The following is a 21,567-nucleotide window of genomic DNA, read 5'->3' on the forward strand; positions in this document are numbered from 1 at the left end:
TACCATGGCAACCACAATGCATTACAATAATGTATCACAGCTCTGGTATCAATGGTATTTCTGCAGAAAGCATTTTTACTATGGCACATTTTTGTCAGAATAATTAGGATTTTGAAATGATATACATTGTAATGTTTGCTGAAATGTTGTTTTTTAAATATATATATATTATTTTGTGCAATAAGAACTTGCTCCAGGAGCTCAAGATGCTCAAGCATCGAGTTGATGAGCTGGAACAAGAGAAGATGCAGTATGAGCAGAAACTCAAGGTTATACAGGTACTGCCACACAAATATGACTCATACGTTTTGTGTCCTGTTTGAGGAACGGGCCCAAATTTAAGTTGTTATTCACTAACAATCTTCAAAGGTAGCTCTGAAATATCATTTGTACTTCCATATATTCAAACTTGTGATCAAAATACAAAAGAGCTGCAGCAGATTGTCAATTAATAATGACTTAAATTTTGTTTTATTAACAGTATCACATAAACTTGTCATATTGATGGTTGCTAAATACTGAATGGATGTTGATATTGTAACAACCTCGTTCTGTTTTGGTTTCATCTTCATTCTGTTCCCTGTGCTGTTTTCCCTGAGTTCACAGTCAGTCACTTCGAGTTACTTCAGTGACTGATGAATTGGGATCACGTCTGAGAGCCCTATCACCTTCGATTTTTAACAGACAAAGCCGATGGACATTGGTGAGTGAGATTTGCATCGCGAACCAAACCCTATGCTGCGGGTATATAGAAAGCGTGCAGAGACGCGGTAAGCTTTTGCTTCAGAGCTGAGCATTTCTGCACTGATTCAGCTCTGATTTCATCTATGAGTGCTCTTCAGAACCCGGAAGAGTTTCCTGCAAGCATTTTTGGTCAACGAAATGTGCCAGGAGTTCGGGCCGGTCTACTCTCAAGTTATCCTGAGACCCCGGCCTGGATATGTGACCAAAGTCCCCACCACTCTTTTTAGGAACCAGGTGGTGAACATCCCGAAGGAGGTAGACCCCAGCCCTAGCGCATCTGTGCCCTGTGTGCGTTCTACATCTCTATATACACTTTTTGGCGAGATCCCAATTCATCAGTCACTGACGTAACGTCTCCATTCCCTCCTTCAGAGAACGGGGGTTACAATTGGTAACCTAGATGTTCCGTTTGTTAGTTTATATGGTTTGTGATTAGATTACGTTCGCCTGTTGTTCATTTAGTCTCCTTGTTATCTCTGTGTATTTATACTCTTAGTTTCCTATGCTCATCATTGTGCGATGTCTACAACCACCCCAACGTAACATATATGTAAATGTGGTAACCCTTAATTTGAATGTGAAATAGTTACGTTACATCTACTTCATAAAGTAATAACAGTAAATTATACGTAATTACCAGCAACTATCCCTAAACCAAAAAATAACTTTAACCTAGTAATGTATTCAATTAATATTACCCAGTAATTATTTGTGTAATTACATTGAAACGACATTACCTAAAAATACAGTGTAACCGTAAATGTGGGCAGTCATTTGTTAATGGGCAGTCATATGTTAATGTGCTGATAGTTGTAAATTATACATGTAATATTGCAGTTTCAGTAAATGATCTGTATTGTGAATGTGTTTTGTATATATACATCACATAGTGTCATGGGTTGTTGCAGGAAAGCAGACGAAGATGATAAATAAAGTGACAATATTAAGTTTAAGTAATACAAATAACACAAAGACAGGCTGGGCAACACACACTAAAGGTAACTTAGACCGAACAGAGAATGAATGTGAGGGACGAACTTAAAGCAAATACAAACGAGGATAATTAATAGAACACAAATAAAACGGATTAACTAATAATGACTGTAACCAAGGAGACAGATGAGTGGTGGGAATCTGACCAAAGACACATGACAACAATCTGAAAGTCCATGAAAACAAAACTAAACTGAACATAATGTTTGACGCATAGTACATCAAAATCCTTTATGAAAAAAGAAAAATCCTACCATAATGGATATCCTTTCCATAACATTTACTATGACATGTTAATCATGTAAACAATTTTAATGAATTCATTTGTAAATTGTTTAGCAATATTATAATAACATAAATTATTATCCTCTCTCAGGCAGAGATCATGAGTTTACAGCAGCTGTTAAGCTGTAAGAACTCTGAAATAGAGAATCTACAGGCTCAGCTACTCTCCAGCACTCCAGTGTCTTTGGACAGTGCAGATAGAGGTACTACTTTCTCCCTCAGATCTCACTAAACACCTGTCCTGATGCAGTCAAGACTTTTTTCCACAGCTGTCTAAAACCTCTGTGCATGTTAATTAGTGATTGACTGATAGATTAGCTGATATTTGGCCATTTGAGATATTTGTCTCATAAGTGTGTGCAATTGGCTAATTAACAGAAATTGTTGTTCTAAATCAGTTGTTCTAAATCAGATGTTGGTCTGACCAATGGCAGACAGTAAGGGTTTCCGGGGAAATGACGGAAGTAGTATGTACATATTAACACTTTATAGAACAAAATTTGGTCACACTTTATATTATGTGTCTATTTAACTACTATGTACTTGCATAAAAAAGTACTTATTGTGTTCATGTTGTATTGTAAACACTTTTGCTGCAATTAAGGTAGGATAAGGGTAAGGTTAGGGACAGGTTTACTGGTAGGAGTAAGGGTGGGTTAAGGAGTAAGGGAATAGTCAACAGTGTAATTATAGATTTAATTACAGAAATTATTTACATATGTAATTACATTCAGATATTTAAAAAATATACTATGGGTAACACTTTATTTTGCAGTGTCCTTGGTACATATGTTACATGTACGTACTATAGTAATAACAGTAAATTAGGCATAATTACATGCGACTAACCCTCAAACAAACCCTAATCCTACCCTAACTCTATAGTAAGTACATGTAGTTAATTAGTATTACTCAATACATAAATAATTACACTGTAACAATGACACCTTAAAATAAATTGGAACCGTACTATGTAAAAACATGTACAGTATGTACGCAATAAGTGGATTGTATCAAATGATTAATTTAAATGTTAGTACATAGTAATTCAAGACACCTAATATAAAGGGGGACCCAAACTTGATGTATTGTCAAGAAGTAAGGTCTTCATCAAATACGGTACATACCCTGAAAGTACACAATTTTGGGCACAGTTAGTCATTATTCTTTCAATTCCATTTGGTGTCGTTATAGTGGCATATAAATTACACCCATAACCTTTATTTAATCTGCATTACACTGGCCATTGGCTGCCCTACTCTTTTTATTGTGACCTTTAAAAAATACTTATCAGTCAATAACTAATAATAACAGCAAGTTTTAATAATTGCCATTTGTGTTTGATGTGTGTTGTCGTGGCTAAAACCTTTTTTTTTTTCTTACTACTATTCGGTCACCATTAGAGGAGATATACAGAAGGAGACTCAATACCAAACGTAAGCTTGCTTTCTATTACATAACCTCACACAAAATGCTAGAAAGATAAATGCAGAATTCATCTGTGCACATACAGCTAATTTCTGGATTTGATTGTGTGAGTTGTCACTTGTCTTATTGTTTTATGTGACCCTAAACGCATGGCTGTGTGAGTGTCTTGTAAGCTGGTGACTCTAAAACAAAGTCAGAACCATTTATTGCTCCATTTTTTTACAGCTTTCCTTGGAAAAGTTTAAGACCAGTGTTATTCCTGTTTTCCATGTCTGTAAACATTAATTAATTTCAGGGTAGTAGATCTTCAACATTTTAGATCATCTTGCATATCTTAGCATTGTGCAGGACTGTACCATATTTTACTGTTATTGCTTTGTTTTAAAATGTTGGTCTCTTTCATTGTTTGTCTCTGTCAACAGATCAGGAGCTACAAAGGTTAAAGACAGGAATGGAGTCACTTATTACTGCCAATAATGAAAAGGTATATATATATATATATATATATTTTTTTTTTTTTCGTTTTATATTGTAAATTTTGAAAAGTTCAAAGAAAAAAAAAAACTGAAAACTTTTTTATTATTATTATTATTACTTATTATTACACTATTTGAAATATTAAATATTTAAACACTAAAGTCCATAACTGGTATGGCCACTAACAGAAATTCCAAAATATAGCTCACTTTGTCAACACACTTTCCTCACCATCTCAGCATGTTCACAGGGTGAGCAAGACTCAGTTTGAGCACACTGTGTCCTTTGTTCGTCACACTGCCCTGTGTTTATGGACTTAAGTGTGTTGAATGTCTGTGAAACTGAAGCCAGAACCAGTTCCCCCAGACGTACCAAATACTTGGACTTACAGGATACCTGTGGCAGAAACTGCCTTGTGTGCCATTTGAACTCAAAATTTATAATTAAATGTCTGCTCATCACATGTCCGCTTTATACCCTCAATAATGTGATATATTACTAAACAAAAAGATGGGTTATTAATATATTATTAAAATTTGTTCCAGGATCGTCGAATAGAAGAGCTCTCTCTCCTCCTCCGCCAGTTTAGAGAGATGAGTGAAATCATTACGTTAGTTCAAGGTAAATTCTTCAAACATGTTCTGCCTTGTTTTATCAGACAGTTAGAGGTCATACCCACCAAAATCATTTTATAGATAGATTTGCCAGAAAATATTTATAAGACAAAAATGGCATTGCATCATTAAAGTGTTAGAAAATCGGCACACCAGAGTTTTACTGATTGGCTTATTTTTCTGTCAAGTCAAGTGACATTTTTCTGACAAGGTTTTAACAAATCATTAAATGAAGAATGATTTGTTTGTAAGTTGGACATGGCAATGAGATTAAAAGTGTATCATACACGTAGTGATTCATGATAATATCAGGAGTTGAACAAACTTATGACATTTGACTGATATCTTCCATAGACCCTGGAGACAAATCAGTACAGAACAGCAGCGAAGATGAAAAGCAGAATGGGACTGTAAAGATGAAGACTTTAACACATACAGCTCACACTGAGGTGTGTGTGTGTGTGTGTGTGTGTGTGTGTGTGTGTGTGTGTGTGCTCATGAGTATTGGTGGCTGTTGACTCTGTGATACTCTTCCTGAACAGTTTCTGATTTTCTTTCTTTTTTCTTTGCCTCTGGTAAAGTTGACCTTCAGTAGCTCATCTCCTCTACTGCGGTCTTCATTTTCTTCTCAGAAAGATGCAAACTCCAGGTAATTGAGTCTGTGCATCCAAATATTGACAAATAATGACATTTCACATATAAATAATGTTGCTTTCACATAGGTCCATCAGTATGGAGGACTTTAAAGGCAGCGCAGCACAAAAGGTTTGACCAAATAATCACTTTAAATTATGTCGTTTTTTAGCTGTTGACACTTATTTATTTGTGTGTGTGCGTGTGTGTGTGTGTGTGTGTGTGTGTGTGTGTGTGTGTGTGTGTGTGTGTGTGTGTGTGTGTGTGTGTGTGTGTGTGTGTGTGTGTGTGTGTGATGACATGCAAAGTTATTTCCAATGATTCACTCTATTTTTCAGGTTGCGGATGTGAAACTGGTAGAGCCTGTTTTATCAGAGGAGGTATAGAGTTATTAATATGTCATCATTAAATATCAGCATTATACCACTGCCAATTTAATACATAAACTTACAATTAAGACAGTATAACTTTCATTTTACATTGGCTGTGGTATAAGCTTATTTCATGATATGGCTTCTGAAGATGGATTAAACCTGCCTGCAGCAGACAGTATTAACCTTCACTTCACTTCTTAACCATTTTTATAGATTCGACCAGCTGATAAAAGACATCAGACACTCCCAGCAGTTTTGAGTCACCCAGAGAATAGAGACAGTGAGACGAGTGACACATCCGACCAGAGGACTCCAGAGAAAAAAAATGAAGACATCAACCTTAGTATGAGACACTTTCAAAGTACTGCTAATGTAAAAAAGTAACTGCTAATGCTTTTATGCCTAGGGGGATTTATCATGGAATAACTTAGTACTTTCCTGTTGAAGATGACAGTGATTATCAGATAACAGTTAAGCCTGCGTATTGAATATCAGCATGAAGTGTGGTACAGTATGTATGACACCTTATGCTGATAGTCAATACGTAAGCTTATGCAATACATGTTTTGGAGCTTGTTCTGGCCAATAACTGACTTTGAAAAGTCCACATGACTGACCAACCAGTTTATAAAAATTTTACCCAACGTATCAGAGTAGGTATATACATACACAAACCTTAACTGAAATCATGACTCTGTTGCTATTTCCAGTGTTATATTTCTATATTTTATTGGAAACAGGTTCTCAATTCCCGGTCCTGCTTTTTTTGTGTATGTGTGTGTTTGATCATGTCTTGACGCCCATTTTAGGTATAGCTGCCCTCTCGTTTTTTGGTAAAGTACTTTTTTGTGACTCAAATGTACTGTATATTTCTAGCCTCTCCTCCACCCTCTGGAGCAAAACCACTTCTACCATCCTAAAAACCCTGTGCCTTTGATGGGCTGTAATGAAAGGGTCTCTACCAGAGGCCAGAGAAACTATCATATGGGCCCCACCTGTTCAAGACCCACCCTGCGACTGAAGCTTGACTGAAGGCTAATCACTGCCAGATGCCCAAACATGTTTTGACAGGCAGTAAGACTGGAAACTGGCCTGTCCAAACCTGCTCAATTAGTCTTTCCTGCTCCATTAGCACAGCTGCTTTCATTGTATTTATACAAATCTCTAAAAATGAACTAATAGTATTGAAAAAAAAAAATACACAGTAGACAGGGAGTACTTTGTTAGTAAAAGTGTAATTGCATGCAAATTTACGCAAAATCATAGCTACCTAAAACACTGTAATAAAGCTAATTCCACAATCAAGAGAGATCACTCCATCTCTGTTTCTCCCTTTCGCTCACTGTTTTGAAAATTTAAAAGCACACTTTGACTGTATTTGAAGGAATATTCCAGTCTATTTCTAGCTATGGACCATGCCTGTAGTAAACAAACAAACAAAAATAATCTTGATATCTATAATGTTCTTTAGATGAAAGGACTTCAATTAAACATTAAAAATATTATATTATTACACTGTTCCAAAAGAAAAACAATAACACTAAAGCATTACAGCCTGGTTTCACAGACAGGGCTTAGATTAAGCCAGGATTAGGCCTTAGTTTAATTAGGATATTTAAATGGCTTTTATAAATGTGCCTTTAAAAAAAAAAACATTACTGCTGGTGAGCATCTTGGGTCAAAACAATGACACTGATATACTTTAAAGTTCCCCTTTAGTCAATCATTTTTATCTCTTAAAACTAATTTTTGATCAACAAAATGACATATTTAGATATTTTAAATCAAGTGAATTTATTTTTTATTCTTATTTTTATTTTATTTTTTTTATATTCATGCCAATTTATTTTAAGTTAAACCTGTTTATCATGCACTGTACGGGGGGACATCGGAACACAAAAAGGTTTAAATAGCTTCAATGTAACTCTATACCATTGCTTAGTTTTGTACAAGCGGAACCATGAATAGGCAAATTAGCCCTGCCTCCACTCACTCACACGAGCTCAGAGATCCACTCGGTCGGTCAACTTTACTGAGGTAAACGCTGCACAATGGTATCGCACAATCGCTCTTTACAACGTTGGACACATAACGGTAATTAATATGTTTAGCCTTTTGCGTGACTATGTTATCAAACAGCTAGTAATGTGTTTCTAATGTTTCACAAACCGTGTTCCCGTTGCCATTCGCCATCTTAGTCGGTCTTCTAAAAATCAGTATCCTTAGAAGCACTTTGAACAATTTAGAACATCAGTGGAGAAAGCCATATTTTTCATCATAACATCGTAATATACATCATATAATTAATCCGCTATATTGCTAAATGTACACAATTATTTATATCAAAAGAAAAATATACCAGAATAACCTGGCTTCTCTTGAGACTAAACAAAATACTTTTACAAAAACACAAGATCAACATTTCTTCTTTAGCAAACCGGATCTAAAACTCTCCTGATATTAGAGTAACAATTAAAGAAGAATAAAATAAATCATATTTGGTTACCCTTTGGAGCTTGGGATGGTCCCGTTGGGTATATGATATACCATCATCACTGTCCTCATCAGATCTCGTTTACCAGTAGCCTACTTTCGGCATCTGGCTCATATTTGCGATCTGAAACGTATACATTAAAAATAGTATTTTCATCTTCAAAATCAATGTTATGATCACTGACAGCTTCTTCACCTGATCCACCATCAAGTGACAGTGACACTAATATTTGCTTGCATTCAGTACTTCAGTACATTCAGGTTTTTGCTGATGATACTTCTAATTCTTTTGTTTTCTGCCTGCCATAACCATTAGAGAAACGTCACTTCATCATTGTGTATCAGACATTGTCCCCTTGTGGAATAAAGGTGAATTGTACTTATTCAGTCATCAAAGATTTAATTATTGTTTTGCATAAAAAATATACCGGTACTTACACTGTACACAATTTTTACAAAAAATAAATGGGAAAACATGAATTATTGTATCTTTTCTTTCTTGTTATATTGTGTACAATGCATTTATTGAGGAATACTAAGAAGGTTGATGTCTAACTTTAAAAAATGAATGAGGAGGAGGGTTGTAAATGATGTCCAAGGTCACTAAAGACCCGAGATATGAGTTTAACGGTTAATAGCAGCAAAATAGTATTCTGTTGCTGCTTTATTGTTATTGCCACCTAGCTAATAAGTACATTTATTTATTTATTTCATTTAATTTTGTCCCCCTCAGGAGTTACAGAGAAAATGAAGGACACAACCACATCTGATCTTTCTTCAGTGTGTTCTAGAGCCGACTCTGGCCAGCAGTCTCCTGTATTACAGGAAAACATCAAAAATACTAGCATTCGCAAACTTTGGGGAAAGTAAGTTGATTATGACCATGGAGCAATTGTAGCACACAAAATATAAATAAATCTGAGACAAAAAATCTGAGATCATCCATGCATCTGAGAATATGTGTTTGTATTGAGGATGAAGAGGACAGGTGTTCTGTCAGATGACTTGGAGCCCACTCAGTTCAGGAGAGGAGGCTTCAGGGCTACAGCTGGGCCACGGCTAACACGGACTCCTGATTCTGGACACTCATCTCGGTAAATTTCCCTTAATGCACAGGCAGACCAGAGCTACAATAGACATTGTAGGGACATGATCTCCTTTATATAACAGATAAATAACTTTTATTGCTTTTATCATGTTATCTTGTCTTCATCAGTTCCCACACACCCTTCTCTAAGTGGTCGACAGAGCAGGTGTGTGGTTGGCTTGAAGACTGTGGTTTGGGTCAGTATGTCAGTTTGGCCCGTCAGTGGGTTGATAGTGGACAAACCCTCCTCTCTGCCACCCCACAGGAGCTTGAAAAGGTTTATTTTTATTCTATTACTATTATTATTGTGTATAATTTTATATTGTGGTTATTTTGCTGTTGAGATCTATGTAGGCCTGTCACTGTGGATCATATTAGTAACAGTAATATGCAGATGATATTGTTGAATGTTTGCAAGCAAATGACAATTAACAAATCAAAATGCTCCCAATATTATCAGCAAAGCTGTCATAACAAAAATGTCAACAACTTAATGGAACATGATGTAAAATAACCAACCACAGTTTGTTTCTTACATCAGAATAACAAACAGTTATGATGACTCTTGTGTTCTTTTTAAACAGGAGATTTGTATTAAACATCCTTTGCACAGAAAGAAGCTGCAACTCGCCCTAAGAGCTTTTAGTAACAAGACAATGGAGAAATCTTCAGAACTGGATCACATCTGGGTTACACGTATGTACTAATATTAATAAATTAGCTAGATTTGTACAAACACTTTAAGAACATTATTAATGGTAAATGTCATTTTTAATATAAATCAATATGCTATCGGTTTGATTTTAAAACAGCTTAGGTGCGTTGTTAGGTATGGCACAACACAGAGCTTCGATCATGACTCAGCTGATCATAACCAAGCACTGAAACTATAATTTTTATAATCCAATTTAAAAGCGGCATTTTAAAATGATTTATTTATAATTCATATTTTGAATTAATTACTGTCACGTTCGGTATGTGCTTGATTTCGACTTTGAATTCGTTTTTCAGTGGTTTGCTGAGTTTTTGTATCCTGAGAAGTGTTTGAGTTTGTTTTCATCAAATAATCTTATGCTTATAATTAGATCCAGTGTTTATCAAGTTTCATGTGTTTTCTGTATGCCAGTTTAAAGTCCGTTCTGCCTGTGTTTCCACTTCCTAATTTTCTGTAGGTTGGCTCGATGACATTGGTTTACCACAGTACAAAGATCAGTTCTACGAAAGCAAGGTTGATGGCCGCATGCTACAATATCTAACAGTGGTAAGACCAAACGTTCCCTCTATCCCTGTCAAAAATGCCATGGAACAGCTTTCCAGATGCACATATTTTAACTGAAACTCATTTCTCAGAATGATCTCTTGTTCCTGAAAGTCACCAGTCAACTCCATCATCTGAGCATTAAATGTGCCATCCATGTCCTCCACGTCAACAAGTTTAACCCAAACTGCTTGAGACGCAGGCCAGGGGATGAGGTAAGACAAATCGTAGATAAAAAATGCATGCAAGCATGGATAGAGTCAAGGCTTTAGTTAATTATTTGTGCTCTAACACTGAAAGGGTGCGTTTGTTTGTTTTTTATACATACAGAATAAGACATCGCCCTCCGAGGTGGTGCAGTGGTCTAACCATCGAGTGATGGAGTGGTTGAGGTCAGTGGATTTGGCTGAATATGCTCCAAACCTAAGAGGCAGCGGCGTTCATGGAGGCCTAATTGTAAGTTGGCACTGGTTGCTACTGCTAATGATGCTTAAATATTCCAGTACATGAGATAGGTGATATCATTGCAGAATTGTCCTTCCCAGTAAATAAGAGACTGATAAACTTGGTTCAACCAAGATTGTATTTATATATTACATAAATAAAATATATATGACCGCTCAAAATCAGCTTTAAAATAAGTTTTCAACTGAATAGAAAATGGTTTCCCCTCAAAGATGTGTATTCAAATCTTCAGGATGATTTTTTTAAACCCTATTCTAATAAGTATGAATCTAAACTCCAGGGCACAAATACAACAAAAAAACATTTAGTCACTTGTTTTGATTTACTGACATAAACATCAAGAAACGATTTTGAGACAAAGAACATCTGACTGTACATGAATCATTACATGTTAGAAATGACTGGTCACAGGCATTAGAATGAGTATGGCTACTTACATGTTGTGGTATTACTGTTGAGTCCATATCGTAAAAGTCTGTTTAACCCCCTGGGGTCTGAGGGGTTTTTAGGGCCCTTGCGAGGTTTTGACATGCCCTGACATTTGTGCTTATTTCAGCTACTTACAACATACCTTTGGCCAACACATAATTATGCTGTATTGCAGCACAAACTCTGCTACAATAATATGTGAGCAAAATGGAAGTTACATGTTTGCATTTTATAGAAAAAAAAATATTATGCGTGGTTAGTAAGTTTTGGGAAAAAATTTGTCACTGCAATGAGCTCATATAACTCATACTGAATAGTTTGGCACAAGACTTTTGAGTTACCATTCTTGTAGGCTAGAATGTTTACTACAAAATAATGTGAAAATCATTCTGATCACTCTTTCACAAAACAACAATATAATGATTTAAACTTTGCAAGTCAGTTTTTGTGCCAGCACTGCTTTATGCGTAGGGGTGTTGATGGCCATGAATATGAATGAGGGGAGACAATAGACACTCCCCCAATGGCTAATGCCCCCATCACGGGGCTGTGAGGCAGAGAGGAGAATCTGAGAATGAGAGGACATTCAAAGGTTTTGTTTTTTAATCTGTTTTTATTGTAATTCCTCTATGTGGAGGAACTAAATGTTGTGCCTCACAAGACCACAGTGCTACCGTACATATATAAACATATAGTACCAGTCAAACGTTTGGACACATTACCATTTTTAATATTTTTTATATTTTTGGAAGATGGCTGCATTTATTTGATAAAAAATACAGAAACAACAGTAATATTGTGAAATATTATTACAATTTAAAATAATGATTTTCTATTTTAATATACTTTAAAATATAATTTATTTATTTGATCAAAGCTGAATTTTCAGCATCCTTACTCCAGTCTTCAGTGTCACATGATCCTTCAGAAATCATTCTAATATCATGATTTGATAATCAGGTATTATCAATGTTGGAAAAACAGTTATTATTATTATTATTATTAAAAAGAAAAGCATTTATTCAAAATAGAAATCTTTCCTAACAATATAACTTAACACATCCTTTAAAAAAAAGAAAGAAAGGTAGTGTATACTGTTACAAACAGACTCATGGGCGAATGTGAGTAAACAGAGGTCACTTGCGGTCCAGTTTCCCGGGCAGGAATCGCGCAGTCTGTGCAACCATGTCAACATCAGTCTCGGTTTTCCATGACAGGGTGGATTTGGACCTGTTGCTTGTTTGCCTTGGCTCTCTTCGGGACCGGTGCTTGGACATGTTCATTGTCACATCTGTTGATAACACAATCAAAGAAACTGTATTATTATCGCTATCAATCACTATGGCCATGGATTAAGAAAAAGACAACCGATTTTGTAATTTCACACAAGAATAGGTAGGCCCTACTTGTATATTATGACGAGTATATTATGTATATTGTAAACACAATTACATTTCATCAGTAAAATATTACGTCTGTGCACTTACCATCATTCTCGATTGAGAACTGAACGACACCTGCGTCCTCTGCGGTGCTGGAGAAGGAGAGTGTGATGCAAACACATTCCTAAAAAAATAAAAACAACTGTTAGCATACATTATCCAAAGATGGGCGATTAATGGGTATGGACGCACAATGCATGTAGTCTATATATCTGTTGATGGGCCATAGGACGGAGAAATATCTATTTATGGGCCATAGATGCGTCACCGCGAGCTGTTGATGGCCATTATCTGCGCACGCATTTAGAGTATTTCAAACATTTACACCTGTATTCACAATCATCTGTGGCAATATTTTAGCGTGTGTCATAGGCTAACCAAAACCGAACATTTATATATAAAAATATAATGTCTAGTATTTAGACAGTATCACATTTTACCGGAGGCTGAAATATATTTGCACGAAATCATATTTACACCTAAGCAGATATTCGCAAAAGTCAGTATTTTTAGCATGATAATCAGTGTCATAAGCTAATCAAAATGGATTGAAATATAATACAAATATGTTTAGAGAGTAATATCACATTGAAACACGACCATATACGAATGTTAGGGATATTGTAAGGCAATCTTTCCTGTAATATGTCAAAAGCTAACCAAAACTAAGCAAAATATAGTCTGAAAATTCACATGAGTTCTATATAATCAGAAAAGAATCATATAAACACTAAACAACTTACTCGAACTTGTATCCTCTGTGGGATCAATTCGCTCTTGAAAATGCAGCCGTTCTCCGTCTGAGATGCAACCGTTTCTCTGAGGAAAAGGTGAATTCTTCCTCGCTGTCCAGAATCATCTGGAGGACGACTTTACCGGAGAAGCGTGCCATCCTCAAAACGCGATGAACTATCCGTGAATCTGACGAGAAACTGCGTGTTTTCTGTTTTCATCATGGCATTGATCGGAGGGCGTGTGCGATGCGTATAGATCACCTCAACTATTAGCATGTGAATAGCGCCGGGGGGCGTGGCGGCATCAGCACATTAAAAATAATGAAGAGAGAACGAAAAACTGCGCCTCTCCTTGGTTTCAAACGGATTACATAAACTAAGAATATGTATTTTTTAATATAAATTACTTCATTTAAAAGAAGAGAATTCTAGCTTCATAAAGACAAATGTCTCGTTCCAGAGTGACAAGTATTCGCTGAGTTACAGTTCATTTTCGGACGCGTTTCAGAATGGACTTCCCTGACAGAGAGAAGGCAGAACTTGCATCATGTTTATTTTTCTTTATTTGGCGAAAGACACAACACTTTGTTTTTATTGTGAGTATACACAAAAAAAATAGAAACTTAACTGGATCGAATGATGTAAAACACTTAAATGTAAGATCAAAACCAACAAAGTATTTTGAATCTCTTTTGCACTGATAAGAAAAAAAGCGAGCAGATCACGCCGGCGTGATTGCCGACCCCAGGGGGTTAAATGTTCAACTGAGAAATTCACATTATTGAAAATAAATAACCACATTCCTAGCATTTAGGATCCTTTGGAAGGTAACGTTATTTTTAGGCTTGTGATTCTGTATCACTCTTCTCTTCTGCAGAGGCATTCTTTCAAATATATATGACGTCATAAATCAGCACATTCCAAAACGAGTCATTTCCGTTTCAATAAAATCTGTTTTTGGACTAACAAGGAAGTATTCAGTTCTGAAACTTACAGGATATTCTTATAGAATGATGACCTCTTATATAATGAAAAGCTCAAGGAAAATTTTATTTCTCAATTCATGACCCCTTTTAAGTTGTCTGTTTCTGCTTATCAGATCCTAGAGCCTCGCTTTTACTCTGAGACATTGGCCATGCTGCTCAACATCCCTCCTCAGAAGACCCTCCTCAGACGCCACCTCACCACCAACTTCAGCACACTGGTGGGGCTCCAGGCCCAACAGGAGAAGCGAGAGTTTGCCAACGCCAGTGGGCACACACCCATAAATACCACTGCCAAAGTCAGGGTATGATATTACAAACACAATATTTTAAGTCATCCATTATATGCAACGTGTATGCAGTTGTTAGTTAATAATGTTCATGTTTTTTAACATGTTGTATTTTTACAATTTTTTCTGTCTTAGCCAAAGAAGCTTGGCTTTACTCACTTCAGACAACTGAGAAAGCTCAGGATGGATGAATCTGCAGATTACATCTGCCCCATGGAAACAGGTACTCCACCAGTCCTTAGAGGGACACCAAAACGGACTTACGGAAGCTTCAGGGGCATCAGCCCTATCCTGGCCAGAGACTCAGACAGACTTGAGCAAGTTGGGTCAAAGATCTGATTCACTGCTTCTTCAATTTAACCAATCTTAGCCAAACAATGATGCACTTACTGCCACTGACACTATCAAATGCCAATACTGCAGTAACAAGGAGAAGCCCAGAATAGATAATTCAGTGTATCATCTGGATCAGCTGGAAAAGACTTACCATGGACTCTGAGAAAAAAAAAGAAATTTGTATTATTATTATTATAATATGTCTTGTCTAGGTAGTTCAAATGCTTAAATATCACCTTGAAAGTTTAATTTGAGTTTCTTGCTTTTATACCTTTAACAAATAATGTATACCTATCCCTGCACAATTTTTTTTGTCTGTCTGTATATAATTTTTTCCAGTGTGCTGAAAACTTCTGCTGTTTTGTCCACATAAATGAGTTTTGAAATGCCCAATAAAGTTAATCTCCCCAGGTGTGGAGGTGGAAGACATGCTAGTCGTGGTCGGACAGCAGATCGCCTTTGAGAACATTTCTTCGGCTTCGAGGATGAACAAGGCCGTTGTGATTTTTGTAAAAATGGTTCCACTTCGCTGTAAAAATGCAGCATTAAAGCATGTTATGTCGTTTAGGAGGCAGGTGTTCATGTTTTTGAATGAGCAGGAATTGGATATTTCTTTCAGAGTCTGGCATGAAGGAAAGGTGTACATGGTGTATGCAAACTCTGGAAGTATGAAGTGTTTTGAGTGTGGAGATGTAGGCCATAAAAGGATGGCGTGTCCACATAAAGCTCAGAACAGTGAGGAGGCTGCAGGCCCTAGTGATGCTGCTGATGTATCAAATGGATCTGAGACCGCAAAACAGTCTCATGCTGGAGAGACTAGTGACGGTAGAGCTCAAAGTGCTAAACAAACTAATGTTGTTGTTGATGATGATGATGATGATGACAATGAGGTTAGTGAGAAAGGTGAAAAATCTGGTTTGTCCAAACAAAATAAAAAGGCTAAAGTTAATGGAACTGTGGATGATGAAGTGGGCAGGGACATCTGGATGTGTTGAAATGTCTGAGGATAAAGAGATAAGAGACGATGATTCCGTCTCTGATATTTCTGAGATAGGTTCACAGGTTTTGGATGATACGTACACATTGCAGGAAATTAATAACTTTTTGGATGCAACATTTGGAAAAGTAGTGGAAGTTAAGGATTTTTTTTCCAGACACGGATAAATTCATTGGGTCTGTGTTGTTGCTGCAGAGAACGGTCAGTTACGAAGCCTTAGATTAAAAAAAGAGATTTCGTCTGAAGAAAATAACAAGGTTAAGGAAGGATAAAATGCATGCTTTGAAAAAAGTAAAACGAAGAAGTTGCACATGGTGATTAATAAACTTTGTGTGTCACATTTGTACCTCTCCTGTCTCTTTTATTTCCTTTTTCTTATGGGGCTTTTAAGGGTGGGTTCCTTAAATATAAATGGAGGTAGAGATAGGACAAAATTGGCAATGATTTCAGAGTTTTTCAAAATTAACCGGGTTGATGTTGCTTTTTAACAAGAAACACATACTGATAATGAAAATGAATGGAGCATGTGGTGGGAAGGGAAGCTCACTTTTTAGTCATGGGACAAAATAACAGCGCAGGGGTAGCTATATTATTTTCGAAAAATATCAATGTTAATAATTTAGCTGTAGATGAGGTAGACTTTTGTTAACTAAAATTGAGGTTGGAGGAATGGTATTTGTGTTCATGAATGTTTATGTCCCAAAAATGGGTCTGAGATGACGGATTTTTTTAATAAAAATAACAAGGTTAATTAAGACAATTGATAGTAAAGTGTGTATTGTTGTGGGAGGAGATTGGAATTGGACCACAGATTTGACAATTAATAGAAATGGTGAAGAGCCACACAGTCAATCAAGCAACATGCTTACAAAAGTATTGAATGACATTGAATGACCATCACTTTTTTATTTTTAATTTTAAAAAAATATGTCAAAACCTATTTATTACTGGCATTTTAATGCTAAATTGCTACAAGACATTCATTTTTGTGATTCATTTATTTTATTCTGGAAGAACTGGAAAACGAGGAAAGATTCATTTGAGAATCTCAATCAGTGGTGGGATGTGGGTAAAATTAAGATAAGGATGTTGTGTCAGAATTATTCATCTCATATTGGATCAGTGGTGAAGGAAACTGTGAAAAGACTAGAAAGAGACATTGAACTTTTAGAACAGGACATTTTTAATAATAATGAACTTGTGCATTGATGATGCTCTACAAATAAGAAAATAAAGAGCTTGGGACTTTTCTACAAGATCAAGTAAAGACAGCGCTAATAAGGGCAATATTTTGCTCTATTAAAGACATGGACACCCCCCTAGCACATATTTTTTCAATCTTGAAAAGAAAAGTACAACAAAGAAGCAAATGTATCATCTTCGTCATCACGATGGTTCTATAACAACAGAGGAAGATGTCTGTGGATTTCTATTCACAATTATATGCTTCTGAAAACTGTAACCATGAAAGTGCTGATGATCTATTTGGTGATCTACCAAAGCTTGAGAGTGAACAGAGAAAGACTTTGGATGATAACAGTACTTTTCAAGATCTTTCAGAGGCAATGCAGCAGTTCTCCACGGGTAGATCCCCAGGAATTGATGGATTGACTGCCGAATTCTATCAACGCTTTTGGGATATTTTAGGAGAATACTTTTATGAGGTACTGTCTGAATGTTGCCAAAGTAAGATACTTCCCACAAGTTGTAGTCGGGCAGTACTTTCATTACTTCCAAAAAAAGGAGATCTGGGACTTTAAAAAAAATTGGAGACCAGTGTCATTGTTGTGTGTTGACTAGGGATGTAACGATGCACTCCGAGCCGGTTGAAAATCGATAATAATATTTGACGATTCGTGACGGTTGAGATGTTAAACGAATCGCGATACATGTTTTAAACAGCAGGGGTCGCTGAAGCAGTAGCCTATATTTTGACCTCGCTTTGCAGGCGCGATAGCAGCAAACAAGCTGTAACTTTAAACAGTAGCAGAATTGGCGGCGGGAAGTGTAGATGACGTTGATATTGAGGACGCACCAACCTCATTCAAATCGGATGTGTGGCGGCATTTTCGCTTTCCAAAGATTAAAAATGAAAGCGGTGAGGTGGTAACAGACAAAAAAAAACTGTGTGCAGATACTGCAAGAAGATGTTAATATACACCAATAGCACAACAAACATGATGCAGTATACAAACCGTCACTACCGTGAGAAGCTCCAGTCACCGCCGTCTGCACGTAAAAACCTGTTAGTGGGCCAAACAACACTGACCGGCGGATTTGCAGCCCCACTCGCGGCGACGAGTGCGAGAGCCAAGGAGATCACAAGGTGTATCGGTGTTTATGGCAAAAGATATGAGGCCGTTTTCCGTTGTAGAAAATGAAGGATTTAGGCTACTCGTCAACAAATTGGAGCCCAAATACACCATCCCATCACGCCCCCACTTTAGCCAGACTGTCATGCCAGCGCTTTACAGGGAAACAAAATCTAAGGTAATTGAGACCCTCAGAAAAGCATATAGTGTATCAATTACAACGGCTGGACCTCCAGGGCTACCCAGAGTTATCTTACGGTCACAGCCCATGTGATAACCAGTGAGTGAGAGATGGTTAATTTTGTTCTCCAAACTCGCCCATTGTTCGAAACACACACCGGAGCTAATATTGCTGAAGTTTTAAAATCAGCTGTGAGTGAATGGGGGCTTCAAAAGGCCAACCATGGAATTGCTGTGGTCACGGACAACGCGAGGAATTTGGATGTTGCTGTCAGAGAGGCTGGGCTGGCCCCCCATGTCAGGTGTTTTGCCCACACTTTGAACTTAGCCAGCCAAGCGGGTTTGAGTGTGCCCCACGTGAGCCGTTTGTTGGGCAGAGTGAGGCGTATTGCTGCCTTTTTTCACCGAAGCTCCACAGCCACAGCTGCGCTCGCAGCCAAACTGCTGGAGCTTCCACCGCATAAGCTAATCATCGATGTCCCTACGTGCTGGAACAGCAGTCTGGATATGATCGAACGCCATCTCGAACAGCAAGCGGCCGTGACAGCAACTCTCCTCAGCAACGACGTTCGACGAAATGTCCGTGACATCGATACTTTGGATGGCTCAGACATCCGTGATGCGGAGGACATAGTGAAGCTTCTAAAGCCACTCAAAACGGCCACACTGTGCTGTGACAAAAAAAACCCCACTGTGTCTCTCATTGTGCCCTTAAAGCATATGATCGAGCATAACATGGCATCCAACGAAGAAGATTCCCCCACTGTGAACAACATAAAGAGAGCTATACTGAACAACCTTTACAACAGATACACTTCAGAGTACAACCACCTGCTGGAGTGCACCGCATTAGACCCCAGATTCCGGGCTCTGCCTCATCTAGAGACAGACCAACAAGATGATGTATTCCACAGACTGAAGGAGAAAGCTGTACTGATGTTGCAGAACCAGGTAGCCTATTGTATTTATTTTACTCTTTCTAAATTGTATTTATTTTACTCTCTCTAAATTGATTTTTTTAAATAATTTGTTTATTATTATGGCATATTTTTCTAAATGTGTTTCCAAATGTGTTTGTGTAAACTGAGTATTAATGATACAAATTATAACAAATTATATTAAAATCTTGCCTTTATAACAATGTGAAACCCCTGTCAATGTTGTACTTAGATTTTACTTAGTCTTTTTATTTCTGCTATTCCTCTGTGCAGGATGAGGGCAAATAAGGTGCCAGTGGTCACCCCCCTGCAGAGCAGCCTCTTGACCAGACAGACAGAGCAGGAGCAGAGCTGAAACAACCTCCTTCCAAGAAAACAGCATTGCAAGATCTCCTTGGAGGGACTTTCAATGAACCAGTTGCACAGCACATCAGTCAGATTGATGCAGAAATGAATAAGTACAGAGCTGAAACATCCATTTCCCTCAATAGCTGTCCACTCAAGTGGTGGAAAGAGAATGCTAGGCTATACCCACTGCTATCCAGTAAAGCAAAAGCATATCTCTCCACACCAGCCACCTCTGTTCCTAGTGAAAGGGATTTTTCATCAGCAGGGGACATTGTGAATGTGCAGAGATCTCAGCTTCGCCCAGAAAATGTGGATATGCTGATATTTCTTAAAAAAAACATGTAAAAAAAAAAAAAAAAAACGATTCTAAGCTAGGAAAGAGCACTGGCAAAGCCTTAGTTTGTTTATATGAAAATATTTATTTTATTTGTATTATTTATTTTATTTGGGATTTGTTTTAATATTTCAATTTAGTTTTGTTATTTGACAAAGATATTTCAGTTTCAGAAAGAAATGTACAGCATTTTGTCTGAGTGAGAATGAAATAATTAAAGGAAACTTTTTCATTTATCTTTCTTAAATCTCATTTTGTACAAAAAAATCGTGAGAAAATCGTATCGTGAAACCAGTATCGTGAATCGTATCGCATCGCGAGTTCAGTGAATCGTTACATGCTTAGTGTTGACTACAAAATATTCTCAAAATGTTTGGCTAACAGATTAAAGTGTTATCTGGGTTTATTGGTGCAGAAGAATCAGACATACTGTGGTCCTGAAAGATCTATAATGGACAATATTCCCTTATTACGTGATGTTATTGGGTAACACTTTACAATACGGGTGCACTAATATGCATTAATTCATACTTAACTAATGCACAGATAATCATGTGTTAATGTATGACTCATGAAGAACTAAACCATTCATTAATGATTACTGCATCAGTAACTAATAAAGATTCTAAATGATTAATAGATTAAGTAATATATTAATTGTTATTAATTAAATGTGTCAATGTATTAATTCCTTAATAACATATTTTGTTAACTAATAGTGTACATTAGTGTGTTATTTACCACAATGGGTTGAAGCCATGTACTTCAACTTCCAGTTGTCTGCTTTAATTAATCATTAGCTAATGATTTGCAAATGTATCATTATGTTATGACTTTACTTGTTGAGGCACATGATTATTAACTAATTGTTAAGTAATATGTCGTTTTGGTTTTGACATCCACACTAATTTCCAACCATCTACAACCAAGATTTAACTGAGTCCGATGAACTGCCACATCCAGTACCTTGTTGTTCATGTACATTTACATTTATTCATTTAGCAGACGCTTTTATCCAAAGCGACTTACAAATGAGAAACAATAGAAGCAATTAAACTAGCAGTAGGACAACAGTATGTAAGTGCTATGACCCTTCACAGTACAATACAACGCATTTTTTTTTTTTTTTTTTTTTTTAAAGAATAGATAAGAAAGTGTTAGTAGTATTGGATCAAGTGCTCAAGTGCTGCCGAAAAAGATACGTCTTCAGCAGTTTCTTAAAGATGGCTACAGACTCAGCAGCTCTGGCTGAGTTAGGCAGATCATTCCACCAACAGGGAACAGTCATGGTGAAGGTCCGAGAGAGAGATTTTGTGCCTCTTTGAGATGGCACCACCAGACGCCGCTCACTTGCAGAGCGCAAGTTTCTGGATGGCACATAAGTCTGAAGTAA

The 21,567-nt window shown here is 36.9% G+C and overlaps 2 protein-coding genes across 4 annotated transcripts in view; both read left to right on the forward strand.

Annotated features, from left to right (window-relative positions):
• The window catches only part of ppfibp2a (PPFIA binding protein 2a), a 32,481-nt gene extending 16,076 nt beyond the window's left edge, over positions 1–16,405 (forward strand). The window contains exons 6-24 of one of the 3 annotated variants that reach the window (XM_079620221.1): positions 186–278; positions 2,114–2,225; positions 3,426–3,458; positions 3,873–3,934; positions 4,473–4,548; positions 4,896–4,990; positions 5,123–5,190; positions 5,264–5,306; positions 5,513–5,554; positions 5,762–5,891; positions 8,775–8,907; positions 9,016–9,135; positions 9,258–9,405; positions 9,713–9,824; positions 10,301–10,389; positions 10,479–10,601; positions 10,717–10,842; positions 14,556–14,744; positions 14,865–16,405. In XM_079620221.1, the coding sequence (XP_079476347.1) occupies positions 186–278; positions 2,114–2,225; positions 3,426–3,458; positions 3,873–3,934; positions 4,473–4,548; positions 4,896–4,990; positions 5,123–5,190; positions 5,264–5,306; positions 5,513–5,554; positions 5,762–5,891; positions 8,775–8,907; positions 9,016–9,135; positions 9,258–9,405; positions 9,713–9,824; positions 10,301–10,389; positions 10,479–10,601; positions 10,717–10,842; positions 14,556–14,744; positions 14,865–15,068 (1,998 nt within the window). In that variant the 3' untranslated portion in view covers positions 15,069–16,405. Of the gene's footprint in view, positions 1–185; positions 279–2,113; positions 2,226–3,425; positions 3,459–3,872; positions 3,935–4,472; positions 4,549–4,895; positions 4,991–5,122; positions 5,191–5,263; positions 5,307–5,512; positions 5,555–5,761; positions 5,892–8,774; positions 8,908–9,015; positions 9,136–9,257; positions 9,406–9,712; positions 9,825–10,300; positions 10,390–10,478; positions 10,602–10,716; positions 10,843–14,333; positions 14,395–14,555; positions 14,745–14,864 lie in introns of those variants that run through there. The other 2 variants (XM_079620222.1, XM_079620223.1) reach the window with 2 other exon arrangements.
• A 2,260-nt stretch (positions 16,406–18,665) lies between these two features.
• Positions 18,666–20,117, forward strand: LOC307003191 (E3 SUMO-protein ligase ZBED1-like; the record flags this gene model as incomplete). The annotated part of the gene is made up of 2 exons (XM_079621368.1): positions 18,666–19,505; positions 19,766–20,117. The coding sequence occupies 2 exons, from the start codon at positions 18,666–18,668 to the stop codon at positions 19,778–19,780; spliced, it is 855 nt and encodes a 284-aa protein (XP_079477494.1). The 3' UTR covers positions 19,781–20,117.
• Positions 20,118–21,567: the final 1,450 nt, after the last annotated feature.

Source organism: Phoxinus phoxinus (assembly GCF_949152265.1).
Source record: "Phoxinus phoxinus genome assembly, chromosome: 8".
Taxonomy (NCBI): Eukaryota; Metazoa; Chordata; class Actinopteri; order Cypriniformes; family Leuciscidae; genus Phoxinus; species Phoxinus phoxinus.